Source organism: Falco peregrinus, chromosome 3 (assembly GCF_023634155.1).
Source record: "Falco peregrinus isolate bFalPer1 chromosome 3, bFalPer1.pri, whole genome shotgun sequence".
In the NCBI taxonomy this organism is placed as follows: Eukaryota; Metazoa; Chordata; class Aves; order Falconiformes; family Falconidae; genus Falco; species Falco peregrinus.
The window spans coordinates 43,146,041-43,162,767 of record NC_073723.1 but is presented as its reverse complement, the minus strand read 5'-3'; the positions used below and the strand labels follow the sequence as shown (position 1 = coordinate 43,162,767).

The 16,727-nt window shown below is 36.9% G+C and overlaps 1 protein-coding gene across 2 annotated transcripts in view; it reads left to right on the top strand.

Annotated features, from left to right (window-relative positions):
- Positions 1 to 16,200, top strand: part of PREX2 (phosphatidylinositol-3,4,5-trisphosphate dependent Rac exchange factor 2) — a 180,906-nt gene extending 164,706 nt beyond the window's left edge. For both annotated transcript variants that reach the window (XM_055799729.1, XM_055799728.1), the window contains 3 exons: positions 1,246 to 1,348; positions 8,045 to 8,112; positions 12,233 to 16,200. In XM_055799729.1, the coding sequence (XP_055655704.1) occupies positions 1,246 to 1,348; positions 8,045 to 8,112; positions 12,233 to 12,278 (217 nt within the window). In that variant the 3' untranslated portion in view covers positions 12,279 to 16,200. The remainder of the gene's footprint in view (positions 1 to 1,245; positions 1,349 to 8,044; positions 8,113 to 12,232) is intronic.
- The last annotated feature ends 527 nt before the right edge of the window (positions 16,201 to 16,727 follow it).

Sequence of the window (16,727 nt, the reverse complement as noted above, 5' to 3'; positions counted from 1 at the left end):
CCTACAGATCTTATGCTCAGTAAGAAGAGTGTTTGATTGAAACATATTCTCCGTTAGGTGTGCATAATATAAACTATGCAGAATCTTTTGGTCAGGATTTTGCCAAAAGGCTACTCAAAAGTCTATTTTAACCATGTGTCTTTGTTTTATTATTTGAACTTGAAATACACAGCTTTTGTCACGTTGTGCTGAGGTAGGATCATTTTCTGTATGACTCCTCTTGCTGATTGAAAAAATCTGATTATTGCAGTACTTTGGCTGTGAACAGAAAAATCATCAAGCAGCTTATTAGTGCAGAATGGAGCCGCTCTCACCTCTTGGATGACAGCAGCCCTCAAACATGTTGTGCTTTCCAAAAAGTAGCTGTTTCTACTCAGTATTGTTGCCTTTATCTGTGAGTCTTCTACAGCTTTGGTCTTGATTGCATGAGAAACCAGCTATCTATGCTTGTCCTCACCATGACAACTGAAATCAGATGGCATGTCCAAAATGACTTTCCCTACTGCTTCCTGTCTGTAGTGATTATACGTTGTCCTACAGAAAGATCTTTAGCTCTGAAAATTTCCAGGTTGCTCTGACAAAGCAGTTACAGCCTTTTCATTAGGATGCGGTACCATGATCAGTTTTTGTCCTCAAGTGTTTACTTGAAAAAGATTGGCGAAGTAGGAAAGGACAGTTTATTTGAAGGAATGCCCTATTTACTTATTTATTATTGTTCTTTTTTGAAAGGGGTCAGTGTCTCAGAGGTGGACTGAACTGCACTAATGTGCCATGGGAATAACCAAGCTAAATTAATAGCAAGAGGTCAAGACCTTGGCACCAAAGCTAGGGTCTGCATTAACAGTGGAGGGTGAGAGATGTGCAGAAACCACCTGCAAAGGGATTTATACAGTTACAAAAATTTCTTCTTGTTGGGTTGTCCCTCTCTCATGCACTTGCCAAGTGATAGTCAGGCTGTGGTTTCTGTTGGTTGGTTTGTTGGGTTTTTTTTTAAATAACAGCAAAACAAGGCAAATGCATTTGGTTGTAAGTCAGCAGGAACACTTGTTACACTCAAAATCTCTCTACTCCAGAAACATTTTAGTGTTCAGGCTAATACCTGCATGGGTAGGGGAGGGATAGGAGGCAGATCTACTATGTAATCTTTTTATTTATACTTTTTTTTAAAAAAGACAATTGGTCCAAAAGCCATTATTATAAGGAAATCACTGCTAACCGATAGCTGACTTTTATCTTCCATTGCAGCTGCACTCTGAGCGTTACCCTAGAGCAGGCAATCATTCTGGCTCGGAGCCATGGGCTACCTCCCCGCTATATCATGCAAGCTACAGATGTCATGCGCAAACAGGTAAGATGCTCACTGTGGGTGAGATCTTGATGTTTCCTAACAAGATGTTTCCTATCATCAAACAGGAATGACTTGACCAAGCATTTTTTAACCTCCATCTTAATGTTGTGTGATAGCTGTGTGAGTTTTCTTACTGTGGGTATTTGTTTATCTTTTTGATTCTCTTCCTTTATTGTTGACTGAACCGTGTTGGGTTTTTTTTTGTTTTGTTTTGTTTTTTTTTTAAATAATGGTACAAGCTGGTTTTAACCAGCTGCTTGCTTTCTTTGTATGTCTAATGCATCATAATTGTTACAGGGTTATGATTTTTCTTAATTTTTGTACAGTAGCTGCTGTGGCATCACCTTACATCAGAATAGTCTGTTGAGTAAGACTATTTTAATATATATTATCTGTAAAAAGAACTTAAGATTATTAACTATTGTTATTAAAATGACTCATGTACTGAAAGAAGGGGAAGTGTAGGAGGGAAGGGGAGAAATAAATACTATGGTTCTTAACTTTCCAGGCAAGATTCCTGAGGACGATATGCTTATTTCAACATAGTGTTTTCCACTCTTTGGTCATAATAGAATATTAGGATTTAGAGGCTGTTGTGGGTAGAAAACCACCTCAGTATGAACTCTTAGTGCTAACCTATGACAAAAAATGCTGGGTTAAAAGACAGTATCAACTGAAAATGGGGGGTACATTCTACTGCATTGGCACAAGTTTTCCTAGAATATCTTGTTATCAGGTAAATACTTTCAAAGGATGTTTGGAATCTTGAAAGGAGTTCAAAGGATGCGCGCAAATGATCCAGAGGCTGTTAGACAAGGCTTATGAAGTGAAGATTAAAGAGCCCAACCTATTCAGTCAATCAAAGAGAGGTTGAGTGGGGGCTTAATCACTCTGTGTGCGTATGGAGCATACATTACAGCCTGTGGTAGTTTTCAGCCTTATGACAAAAGCATAAACAAGATACAGGATGCACTCAATCCTGAAGTGACAAGAAGATAAACTAAGTATTAGAACAATTAATCACAGATAAGGCAAGATGCATATTTTCTGCTTTTGAGTTTGCATTTGATTTTATTATTTTCATTATTTTTGCTATGTATTCCATGCAGCAATCTCAGTTTAGTTATGAAAATTATTAAACAGCTGTATTTTACTTCTAACTTGCTGTGGACAAAAATACACATATGCTAAGTCAAACCTTTAGTCTGTTAAAGCAGTTGTGTAGGTATTGTCGGGCCATAGGTTCTGATCAATTGTGTGTAAATGTTGCTGCCTAACATGGATACATCAAAGTAATTAGTCTCCTTCCTTTTTATATCAGACTTTCACTGTATTTGGTGCATAAATTAAATTTCTGTGGTGAAAAAATACCCTCAAGGGTTTTGAATCAGAACATGTAGGTCTGCTCAGGAATTACAGCTTTAGCTTGACTCGAAAAGAAAGCTGTTGCTGTATAAGGATAAACTTGCATGTATAGGTTGGTATGTCTACTGAAGTTCTACACAAAAGGTAGATCTGGGTATTTTGCAATCAAAAAATGTGGACATAGAATTTTACACATCTGCTTGCAGCATTTATTCTGTCTAAAGGAACATTTTCAATGCACAGTTCTAGATAGTTTTCAAAAATGCTGATTAATTTGTGGATCTTCTGCAGTTTATTAAATGAAAATGAAAGACGAATGTAACTTGCATGGTTCTGAGCAGCTGTAACTGTACTTGATGAAATAGAGATGTAGAAAGAAGCCTCCAGTGAGGCTACATTCTCTGAAGTGAAACAGCAGGTGATCAATAGCTGTTAAAGATACCAATATCTCAATACCACCCACAGACACTGCAGAAAAGCCTGCTAGTACATCAAGCCAGACTTTTTTCACACGTTCTTCCTCTTGCAGGAAACCACTACAGCATTTAATAGAGTAATAATCTTCTGTTGTAATTTTAAATCAGTCTTGGAGTTCTGTAGTAGAAATATAGCGCTCCATTAAATTCTAAATGTTTTGGAGTGATTTCAGCAACACGCTGTAGTATTTTCTAGAAACCTGTTCCAGATTTAATGTTTAAATTATCTGTAGGATTCAACTGTCAGGAGCATAATGCAGGACATAAAACTTGGATGGGAGAAAAAAAAAAGGCTTCTTGGGATTTGATGCAGAATATTTAGTTAAAGGGCAATACCTGTGTCTTTTACCTGGCTTAATATGAAAAAACCCAACCAAACAACAACTTTGTTAGCCCATTTACACCCTGAGTCTTTTGCAGAATAAAGGGATTAGCCACAGGGAGGTGCAAATGAAAGGACATCTGTTCCACCTGTTTTGGAGAAGCCAGCAATGTCCTGCCAGCATCGGCTTTGCACAGGGGGAAATTGTCTCTACTCAAAGCTGACACCTCTTCCAGCTTGGGGAACCAGTACTGAATAATTGGAGACACCTGACTGGATGACCTCAGGAAGTGGTTTATTCCTTTTAAGTTGAATGAGGTTGTGATCACATTTAACAAGTCTCATAATAGTTCTGATGTTATTGTTGGAACAATTTTCAAAGTAATTGCCTGTCAGTTAGAATTAGGTATTTGCAAGCACCTGTTTTGCGAGAACTAAATAAAAGAGACTGACTTGTGAGAGTTGGTATGAACTTGGGTCTGTGGGATGGTTTTAGTTCAGTGGTTTCCATTTTTCGTCTGCTAATCCAGTCTAGATTGATTCATAAAATAAAAATTTTGACAAAACATCCCAACTATCTTTTAGTAGCTTTATCTACTAATGTATATTTATTCATGTAAACATCTGTACCCACAAAATACTATGTAAAGCATCCTGACAGGAGCGTGTCTTTGGGATGCAGCAAAATGTGGCGAGGACAGAGGCCTAGGAAAGGAGCTGCAGGAAGGCACAGGGCTCTGAGGAAGAAAGGTAACTAAAAAGCTGATAAACAGAAAGGGCTAGGAGAGAATTTGTGTTGTCTTTTAAGTGAGTAATCATTTTTCCATGCCTTCTCATGAGTCTGGTAACAGCACTACATTTTGAATAATTCTGATAAGAATTGTACTGACTCAGAGCTCTTTGAGCAGGGCATGAAGAGAATCCTTTTTCTTTATGTGACTGGATCTTGCTATCCTTAAATTAGTGTGTAGCTTGAAAATAAACCTATTATTTTGTTCTCACGGCAATGAGAATACTAGTTCATATATAACAGTCCAGAATGATGGTGGTGTCTCCTCAGAGCTGCTGGCATCTTGCACAGGTGCTCTGGCACTACTGATATGCAGAGGGAAGCATTCTGGAGCCACATAGCACAACTATCCCGTATGCCTACATGAGATAATCAGTGTCATTATTTACATTGCTATAGCTTTAAGAATAACATTGGAGAATATAAATTAACAGTATATTGAAACAGAAATGGTATAATGCTGCTCAGTGAAGACAGATGTCACGTAGCAAGTTAGTAGTAATTTTGGGGGGCTTTTCCTCCAAAGAAATAAGAATCTGGTGGTTGTAAGTAAGGTCTAATTTGTTCCCCTGGTAAACAGTAAATTCCATGGTTGTATAAAGCTAGACTCCTTTTTAAATCAATGCATTTGATTTATTATGTGAGCAAGATACTAAAATTAATTTGTCTAGTGAGTGATGCAAGTAAAAATAGGCTGGTTTTGTTCTCAGAGGTAGTCACAGCTGACGTTCAGGATCTACATGTGATTAATTTAGATAGTTTTCCCATGTATATGTATATTCTGGCTCTCAGTAATGTTAATCATATGCCAGTCTCAGCAGTCTGTCATGCTGGGGTTTCTTTATTATGATAGAATTTCAGAAAATGGCACTGAAAAAGGGAAACTGAAGGTGATGGAGATCGGGACTCAACGTGCCTAACTTCATAACCAACACTGGATCAGCTATCCTTACATAATTAATGACACATTTGTCATATCTATTAGAAGTTTAAGAACAGTGCAGACTCCTGCACAGTGTTTCCCAAGCATTCTGTCCCAGAGTTTCCTTAACCTTTTCAATAGGATGTTGTGCTTAGTGCCTCATTTGAGGGTGGATTTTTTTGTGTGTTTTTTTTTTTTTTTCTTTTTCCCCTCAATTTCAGACTCCTGTTTTCAGTCCAGTACACTGTAGACTTAGAGACCAGATTTTTAACTCCCTTTTTAGCAGTACACTTGTAGTATTTTGAATGTTTCCAGGGATGGGGCATCTATCCCCTCTCTGGGCAACCTGTTTCAGTGTTTCATCACCCTTATTGTAAAACATGTCTTCCTTGTATCTAATCTGAATTTACCTTATTTTAGTTTAAAACCATTACCCCGTGTCCTATTGCTACAGACCATACTAAAAAGTCTGTCCCGAACTTGATTATCATTTCCCTGATAAGCCATCACTTGTGTACATAGAAAAAGATCAGTTCACTTGATCTTTCTTTTTTCAGTTCTGTTTTCTTACCTAATAATTCTCCCTATTCTCCTCTGAACTCTTTTCAAGCTTTTATTAAAGATGAGAAGTAACCATGAAGAATTACAAAAGGATTTTACAGGACTTGATGCTTGAGCAATAAAATGGCAGATGAAAATGAGTGTAGATAAGTCTGAAGTGATGCACATGGGGGAAAAAACCAAACCCTGTTCACATTCAAAATAGTTTACTGCAAGCTTGCCATTATATCTCATGTTCAAGACCTCAGGATATGATAGAAAACATCAGCTCAATTCTCAGTAGCTATCAATAAAGCAAATCAGAAGTTATAATAGTTTAGGCAAGGACAGACGACAAAGTAGAAATCATGCTGTCATGACCCTTCATTTTGAACTGATTCCTTCCATGAGAGTATAACATAATGGAAAAGGTTCAGAGAGGGTCAGAAAAAAAAAATGATCAGTGGTTGGGAATGGTTTATAGACAGGGCAGACAGACAGTATAATCTAGGATTGTTCAGCTTGAGTGAAGAAGGATGTGACAGAGGGCTAAAGAACATGTGGCATGGATAGGGAGTGACCACTGTTCTCACCAGTGCAGAACTAAAGGCATCAGATGAAACTGGCAGATTCAAACCAAAAGAAAACAGTGGTTCTTGACACAACAAGCTTGTATCCAAGATGTGGATCTCCTTCCACAAGGAGGTTGGTGATGTGAATTATTTATGGGTTCAAGATGATACGGGAAAGAAGAGAAAAGAATCACTGAAATCGATTAAAAACATACTGCTGAACAGAGGAGGTATTGAGTGACTAATGACTGAATTCTGGAGGAGTTTCTGGGGAAAGACATATGTTTGTTCTGGTCTGTAGTCATGTGTCTTTTGCAGCTGTCGGAGAGAAGCTTACTGAGCTAGACGTGAAGCTAGTAAAATCATTTTTATATTCTGCCTTCAGTTTTGTAGGTAGTCTAGGGTTTTTTTTTTCTATCTTTACCACTATTTTTTTTCTTAAAGAAATGTAAGGACACAGTCTTTTTTGTGCACGAGTTGATTTACATAAACTCTGAGAACCTACCTGTGTGGAACCAGCCAGCTTTTTTTTGTCTTTTGTTTGAGCCCATAACAGTGAACTAATACCTTGTTAATTACCTGGGTACCAGATTTCAGTCAAATGCAAGGTCTAGTCTTACTCTGTGTATTGCATCAATGATTATACATCATTAGCTCCCATTGCAGCTCTGTTTGGAATGTAAATTGTCTTTGATGTTTCACACCAGTCTGACATCTCAGTGTAAGAATTCTGAGATTATATATTTTTGTTCACTGTTATTTTGTCCTTAATTTACGTAGTACAGAAGGAGAAATAAAGGGAGAGTCATATGTATTATAGACAGAATAAGTAGTTTCCATGTCCTTTAAAATGTTAGAAAACACAGGGACTGTAAATCTAACAGATACGTTTTTTATTACTACTTTACATTAATAAAACTGCAATTTGAAAACCATACCTCATCATTTAAAAACAAATTTTACTAAGTTCTTTCATATGTCTGAGCTAGTTTGTTTGCAGAAGAGTTGGCATTTTTTACTGTCATGGTATATGAACGTTGTGTGTATTTTATCAGCTTCCTCCTTACTGGATGAGTCAGTGAGACAAAGTACTTTCGTTATTGTTTTTCAGGTCCTTCCAACCTTTTTTTTTGTGTGTGTGTGATTCTATGATGATAAAGGAAGATCAGGACCTGTATTTTTCTAATCCTAATTTAGTGCCTCAATTTAGGACATTTTTTCTAGATTTAACTAGAAAGCTATTAATAGGAAATAATCTGTAATATTTGTTCAGAAGTTCATAGGAAATAAGTGACATTTCTGAAAAGAACTTTGTTACCCATGCCTTCTACAAAGAATGGTGACAAAAATTACACATATTGAAACAAGATGCATTTGGATTGTTTTAAACCTTAGATGTTAATTTTTTATGAAGTCTTTTGTGTTAGTAATATATATATCTGCATTTATTTAATGACAAGTGGAAAGATATTGTCTCTTCTCTGCATAGTTCTCTACTATTAATTAGTATTAGTATTTTATATATAATTAGTAATTAGAATTAATGCAGTGATTTTACTTGTTCTCCACCTTAGAAGAGGAGAGTTGTTTTGGGGCATGGAGCATATGTATTAATTAATTATAATCAACAGTTAGGTTAATCTAGAAAGCTCACAAAACTTTCTAACTTGTGTTGGAATAAATGAAGCAAAATTGTTTTTCTTTTACAGGGTGCAAGAGTACAAAACACAGCCAAGAATTTAGGAGTGAGGGATCGAACGCCACAGTCTGTGCCAAGGTAACTGATTGTTTGTGTCCTAGACAATGATTTTTTCTAGTTTGTACCAAATTCTGTCCTAGATACTCAAAAGCTAACAGTAAACATTGACTGTATTGTGCACTAATTGGTAAGCTTGGGCTTTTAATGTCCATAAAAACAATTGCATTTTTAACCATACAGTTTTGGTTAGGGAATTAGTTGCAGAAGTTTAGGCTATGTAGCACTTCAAAACATTCATTTTTGAAAAATGAAGCCTAATTCATGTTAATTAGGAAAACACTGGAGTTAAGTCCTTAGTCACTTGTGATGTTTAGTGTTTGGGAGAAATATTTGTAACTAAACCCATACCCCCATTTTTATGAAGTACTGTACTGCAGTATCTCTGCAAAATCATGTTCTAGTTGCTTTTAGAGATGCTGTAGTCTTTCTTTGTCTCTTTCTGAAATAGCCATTAGAATGAAAAATGTGACCGTTCTATATTTATACAGCCTTTTAATGCTGTGATGGATTGCAGATATCTGAAATCTGTCTTAACAAGCACACTACTTATAAATGAAAATAACCAAACAACAATGTTCTTAATTTTATCTTAAAGTGGCTTTATTAATCCAGTTCTAGCTTAAACCTCTTTTTAACCAGTTTAAAATATATTTATTGTTGAATAATGAAAGTACATTGAATGAGCTGAACAGATATGCGCAATACATAACAAGCTGTGGTGTTTAAATTTCAGTAAGGAAACAGGGAATTATAATATATAATATATAATATATAATAATACCTGATAGAGGTAGCCATGTGAATCAACACGTATGTTATCCATAGCCTTCACAGAAAGCCTGTCTTCTGGGCTCTGACCACTAATAATCAGGAACTTTTTCTTAGGCAGTTTGCTCCACTTTTCTTAGGTGTCCCAGTTTCTCCCAGCAGGGATCAGGCTACTGCTCATAATTTCTTGTAACAAATCACTGCTCGTTCTTCTGTGCCCGTGCTTGATCTGATTCTAGAAGAGGAGTGTACCTTAAGTGTACAAGTTATGAGAAAATCTGAGTAGCAGCTGCTGTTCAGGTGCTGAGTAGCAGCGTTTGTTGGAGCATATATGCATCTTGCCTGCCCCGTAAAGGAGATTACATAAGATCTAACAAAAGTACTGATTCTAAAGTAAGTCCATCAGCAATAAAGTCATCGCCCTTACCAGCAAATGAGGGCATCCCTTCTCACAGTAGTGACTAACTTAGGGGTAATCCAGGGCCAAAACTGACTGGCATTGTGGGAGCCTAAGGCAGTAAAATAACTTTTTTGTTACAGTAAAAGCTACGAGAAGCCTTTTCATATTTTCAATGGTACAGTTTTAGCCTTAAATGGCCTCCTCCTTCATGACATAATTCTGGAGGCAGCCGAAGAATGGTTGCAAACCAAACTTTTCCCTCCTCTAAATGACAAAGCACGTATCTAGATTTAGAGCTTCTGTGATAAGGGAAAAATCTAAGTTCTTAAAAAGAAAAACTTAGCTGTGAGACATTTTTTGGCTTTGCATCAGTTGAGGAAAGATCACCTCTTTCCCATTGAAACTACCACAACATAGCAATGAGAAGCTGAAGAAAAATTACGAGAGTTCCTAGAACACAGAGTAGACAGATGCATACAGCATGCCTGCCAGTCAGCAGCAACTGTCTTCGTTGCTGCGACGACATCACGGTAGTATCTTTTTGACCTTTGCGTTTGGAGCATGTGGTGTCCCATTAGACAGGTAAGTCACGTAAGTCAGAATAGTCACCAGCAGGAGTGTTACCTTTGATGTATAGGTAAACAATACTGTGGGTTGCCAATTCTTTGCCTTGAAAAGAATTTTACCATTACATTTGGTTCCATTAAACAACTTAATGGAACCTTAAGTGTCGCTTAACAGTGTTCTCGGTTGTCTGCAGTTGCCACTGTTTTCTGTCTTTCCTCAGCTGATCTCTTTCTACCATCTCAAATAGTTGTTCCATATAGAGAACCAGAAAAGGCCGTTTCTGCTCTACGCTGTCTTCAGCAACTGTAGCTCATTCAGGATTTATGCAGCCTTGTTAGTTTGTTTCAGAATTCCCCTAGAATTCCAGTCACTTTCTCTGAAGACAAGTAATCTTAATGATTACCATTTTAACCTGAAGAATACAGAACTTGGTACTTGGGGCTGAGCTTCTCTGCATATTGTTCCATAGAAATCAGATTTTGCTAAAACATTGTCAAGAACTAACCCCACTGCAATTACTTAGATGAGATTCTGACAGTAATTTTGTCTGTCTTCTGCCAGGTTAGAATATTACTCCTTTGTTACAGCAGCAGAATCAAATAACTCAAATAACCCCTGTTTATTTTTCTCTGCATACTTGTCTGTGTAGAGATAAGGCCATCTTAATATCTCATTGGTATACAAATATGAGATATATATGTATTGTTTTATATATGGTTGCTAACAGATAGTTTGGTATCTGCACGATGTGACCTTAAATGATCACATTACTGAATTGCCAGATGACGATGTGGAAGAGCCCAATGATCTTCAGAACACATCGTGGTGGAGGCTTGAAAGCAGGTTTTCAACTGCTGTGTGGGTGACAGAGCTGATGCTCCCAGTTTTTACCATCCAGAAACAACACTGCTGGATAATCACTTCCATTAAGATTCAGAGAAAACTTATTTAGCCCATGGCCATTGTGTGTTGTCAGTGTCTCATGGGTTTTAACTCCTGAGGGAACTGAAAGCAGAGAACAGCAGCTATCCTGCCCTGTTCTTGCATAGCCACAAGGTGCTTTTTCTGACAAGGTCTGCCTAGATGTTGGAAGAGGCTTTTAGTGCTGATGGAGGCAGCCATACATACCGTGCCTCACATAATCTCAGTAGCACAGTATCATGCCAAGAAGGCACCAGCCTACTGATGTTGAATTGTTTGTGGAACCCAGCCACATGTACAGATTATTGTTTTCTGTGTTGATTTGTAGTATGATTTTTAGATTTATAATTAGTGAAAATGTAGTCATATAAATTAATGTGATGTTTAGCAGGCAAATTTGCAAAATATTCTTGGAAATCTCAGACACCCTGAACATCTTAAATATCCCTAGCCCCCCAAGCCACTGGATGATTCACCACCTTGTCTGCAGCCAGACCTACCAAACCTGCTATTTCTATTGCTTTGGAATTTCAATATCGAAGATTCTTCATGTGAAATATTAATGCACATGCTGTGCTATTGTCTCTTTATTTTTGGCTTCTGATGCTTTTTCTCCTTCCCATGCCATACTTGGTCTTTTCTTTTTGCTATTCGTTCAATGATACACTTTCCCTGAGGAAAATATGTAATCTCCAAATGAGATCATGTCTATTGCTTGTTCTAATTGCTGTGGTTGCAGAGGAGATGCTGTATACTGGACATAACTGAGCAGAGAGCCTGAGGTCAGAACAACTGCCATTTATTTTCAGTATTCCTAACATTAGGTTAAAGTTTCAAACACTTGCTGATAACCAAGTCCATGCAAAAGGGAAGTTCAAAAGCCTTCATAAATGAAGGAGTGGCTATTTCAGTCTGTACTGAGGCAGTCATTTGATCCAAATCTTACTGGCCTTGACTTCATACGTGTAGAAACAGGCAGGAAAGAATTTAAAATCTTCATGCTGGTGTGTCACATGTCTGACATCTGTCTTAGGTTCTTCAAACAGTATCAGTTTTATAGGAAACTCAGTTAGAGTGAGGTCTGACTGTGGCAGAACAAAACAAAAATGGAGGCAATTGCATTCACCAAGCAGCTTTTCCAATTCAGAAATTCAAAGCAACAACTAGTAATTGGGTTACTGGAGATGTAGCTTTCTCCAGAATAGGGTCTTCAGTGCAGAAATACAAATACTGGACTAAACTGGAATGTCTTTATAAGATTGCTTCTAGCTATGTGTTTGTAATTACAGCACTTCCAATGTAAACATTCATGCTCGTGAATAAGATTTTACTGGTCTTATATCAATGTTATTGACCTAAATTCAGCACTTCTTGTTTTGCAATGCAGGAAGACTTAATTTAGTTTGTGTTCCTTAAATTTACTCATTTTAATAATAACCAAGCTCTCAGAATAACAATTGCTTTGTTTTTTGTCATTGTCAGATTATACAAACTATGCCAGCCACCACCACCTGTCGGAGAAGAATGAGGAGGACTACTCCAGAAAATAATCCAATAATGGTCTTTAAGATACAGGGACTGTATGACAAAAATCTGACTGCACTACAGCAGTATGTGCCTGGGTTTTTGATAAATAGAAAACCTCTTTACTCAGGATAAAGAAAGAAATACCCTAAATATTCTCTATTGGCCTGGAAAAATTCCTTCCAAATCTGTGCACTCCAACCTTACACTAGTAGAACAGGAATCTTCCTTGGGAATTTTACACTGGAATCAGGTTCATTTGATGTGTCTTGTTCAGTCACATGATAAGTACAGCCAGCAGCTTGAAAACAAATGTCTTGTTCGGAGAGAATGACTTCGCTCGTACACTACACAGAATGCTTACTTGTGGAAGGAATAAAAGCCTAAATAAACCAGGCTTGATAATGAGGATGCACTTCATATGGGGCCCTTTGCACTGATGATCCCTTTTTTTCCAGTTGCCATCATAATTTCTCAGAACGATGACATTACCATTTCAAGGATATAATGTAAGTGAGGTTTAAAGATGGAAAAATCATCTCAGAATTGTGTTTAATGGCTGCAGGCAGACTGCTGCTATGAACGTGTGCCTGTAATCAGTAAACTTGGCCATGTCTTCAGCAGTCGTTGTCGTACTGCTTTAGGAGTACCTATACAACATATGAGGTGAAGTTTTGCCCTTTTTTAGTTGCCATTGTAATGAAGAAGAAGGGTAAGCCTGATCTTCATCCGTAGTTAGACTGAATTTCAGACTCTGTCTAATGGATGATTTACGTCATCGCACCTCTGCGTTTCAGGGTTTTCCAGAGTTGTGTATATTCTTGTGTAGCAGTATACCAGCAAATCTACATAAGGCAAGGATAAGGCAGTATTGTTATGTTTAACTGGAAATGTCTGTGGTTTAAGTTGAAGTGTAGTTTGGGGGGTTGATGTCTTATGCTACCATTTCCCTTATTTTGTCAGTATTGTTTTCGATAGCATTTCAGTTCTTTGGAGTGGTAATTGTGATTGATTTATTTTGAAATTGTACCGAGTATTTAGAGGGCCCAGGGAAAATATATCTGTGTTTGGCTGTTCTTTTGGCCAATGAATGTTCAGAGAAAATGCCCCAAATTAAGTTTTATATGTGAACACATTAAAACAAAACCTATATTCTGAAATAGTTCAACTTGTAGCAGTAGCTACCCATTCTACTAGAGCAGGACATACACTGAATAAAATTTACTTTTTGTACAACAGCAGCCTATAGTTACGCTGTAGCAATCAAACCTCCAACATAACTGTGGCAAATTATCTAATTATTTATAAAATCTTCAACAAATATATTAATCCACAATTAAATAAGTGAGAATTCAAAATGAGCTGTACTCTTGCGGAGTGTTTTTTATATAGGGTATCTAGGGGACTTGTTACTTTTCTCCAAAGGAGGAATTAGAGCTCCTACCTTTTTTCAGTATTCTTAATGTTTTTACAGACTTAAACTTTGCTAAGAAAATAAATATTTTTATATATCCACAGATATATATGTCTGCGCATATATGTGAGTTTCAATATGTATATATTAATGTACCTTTAAGGTCCCTTCCAACCGAAACAATTCTCTGATTCTACGTAGTTACGTCAGTTACTGGTCCAACCTTAAATACAGAATGTTTGCCTTAAACTGTGACACACAATAACGAACACTTCAGTAACAATTTCACCTTTCTGCTTTGAAGTTTACTCTCTTTCATAGTTACTGGAAGCTGTAGGACTTTAATCTTTTTGATTAAAAACAAAACAAAACCAGAAAACGAAGTTTTACTCTTTAGAAACGTATACTTTTTATGTAGGATGACCTAATGCTTGTACATAAGAGTGAGTCACGATTTCTGTAGTTGCTGTTCTAGTCCGGATCTCGTACTGTTGGACGTGTTTTATTCAGAGAGGTAGTGTTGGCTAGGGTAATTCCTGCCCCAGGCAAAAGCACCAAAAATGTTTCAGTTTCTGCTTGTTTAGGAGTGCAGAGAAGCCATAACCAATTTGTGCCAAGAATGGTGCTGGTTTCAGCCCTGGCTGCGAGCTCGCATCTTCCTGTGAGATTTCCCCATGTAGCCTTTGCGTTTTTACTGTGAGGCGAGTCAGCTGTCAGCTGCATGGAGCTGCTGATCCTGTATAATACAAAATAACCTAGAGGACAAAATCTGTTGCACGCACACACATTTTTGTAACTGGTCGTTGCTTTTCTTTATTGCACTGAAAATGGCAGGAGTGCAAATATGCCAAAATAATCTCCCTGTATAATATGGTAGTTGTCTAATTTTTGTTGTTGAAAGCATGGAGTAATAGACATTTGTAAATACCAAGGTACAAAGAGTTATGAGCCAGTCACTAACCAAATTCTTGAGCTATTGTTTCATGACTGTGGAATAGAAATCTTGACCTCTTGTTTTTGTGTCCAAGTTTTGGTTCTTTATTCTTTTTTTCCCCCTCTAAAGGCAGTTCTCAAAAACTTATTCAGCACTGGGAGCTTCATTAGCAACCCATACTGCAACATGAAATACCTATTTAGCCTGGTATCAAAGGGGCTGAAAAAATTAAACTCTGGTTTTCTAGTATTATAGGTAGCATGTAAAGACAGGATTTCCAGAGGAAATTGGACATAAATGTCCCACTGACTGTGGAAAGTGGGTGCCTAATTTCTCAAAATTTCCTTCAAAAGCCAGTGTTTGCTTGAAACATTGTGCAGCTTTTCTTGTCCCTCTGTTTTCAGAGCACACCACGCATTCTAACACATCTGGCTTCTAACAATGTTAGATGGACCTTTAAGAAGCCCATTCTTAAATTGTGCTTTTCTTACTTGGTATATAGAGAGGATGTATTTGTTCCTTATGCAAGGTGCACTTGCAGAGTGAAAAAAATCTGTTCTCATCAGGGTATGTTTATCCTCTCATAAATTTTTAGACTTACAGATGACAAGATGACCAAGAGTGATGATTTACAATAACACCCATAGCTTGTTAAATCTTTGCTTCTACAGCAACAGATTATGTAGCCTATTTTTGTGACAATGTGTTGAACTGCTTTAAGGAAAACATTCTGTGCGTAACTTTTACTTTTCCATCTAAGACAAGTGTAATTCTTCTGCGAATAAATTCAAGGATCTAGAGACATACGTTACTAGATACTGACTACCATGATTCAGTGGTAGTCTGTGGGGAATGTATAGGAGCTTTAACAGCTGGGAAGGGAAGGTTAAGGGCCAAGGAACAGCTAAGTTGCCATAGCGTTCATGCTTGGAGAAAACATAGGTGTTGATTTTAAAGCAGAGCTGATGCTGTTTGGCCTCTCTTTGTAACCATCGTCTATGAGTAATAGGATGCTAAACAGTTTTAATCAATGAAACGAGCATTGATTCAGTCTAGTTCCCCAAATTAGGTATTTTGTAACACTTACCTTCCTTGTAGATTGTAAATGTAAATGAATTTAAAAAATGTATATATTCCAGTTTCTCAGTATCAAACATTTTTGTATTTAGTGATCCATTTTAAAGTAGATATTCCTGCTGTCAGCTGAACCAACCGACCACTTTTATGTCCACTGAGAGAGCTGCAGTCTTGAGTGGCTTTTTAGATAGTTTTCACTGGGTTTTAGCAAAAACGTCAGGTTTTCAGGTTGTTTTTTACTTCTTTGTTTTAATGCACTCAGTAGTGGTCAGAACGGCTCTTATACTGTTTTAGAGGCAAAATGATTAAACTTAAATTGATGAGGATTTATAGTAATCATACTTAAATTTCATTTGTTGGAATCCCCTAATGGAAAAAAATGAATGAGTTTTATTGATCTGTTTTTAGCCAGAGAAATTCACAAGCAAACAGCAGCAATTTTTTTTGTTTTATTAATTCATTGTCAGATGTAGTGTGTGTGTGTATATATATATATATATATATATATATATATATATATAAAAGACAATTGCCTGAATGTGAGTGTACACATCATGGTTAAGCATGATGCTCAAAAAAGGAAAGTATCTTCCATTTATTTTCATTTAAATTGTGAAATAAGTAACTGTAGTATATATACATATCGTTCTGTACTCTACAGCTACTTCATGGATATGTCTGCCAGCATTTTAAGCATATTTTGCACTGATTTTGTTTAACATTATGAGGAGAGGAGAGTTTCTCAAGCTAATGCATTGCCTTATGTATTTTATCTCTGTACTTGTTTGTAAGTGCAGGTAGTGCTCTTCTAATTGTACCCCAGCAGTACACTGGCATTGATAAATTAGATGCACAGTACACACTTGTCTCAGGATACCTGGATTTTTCATCATTAGGTTTTAAAGTATAAAAAGATACTGAACTCATATTTTTGTATGCTGACAATTGTGTAGGGCTTTTTTTGTATACTGTATATATCAGTCAGGTTTTCCTAATGAAAATGTATTATTAGGAATGTTTCTCTTTTC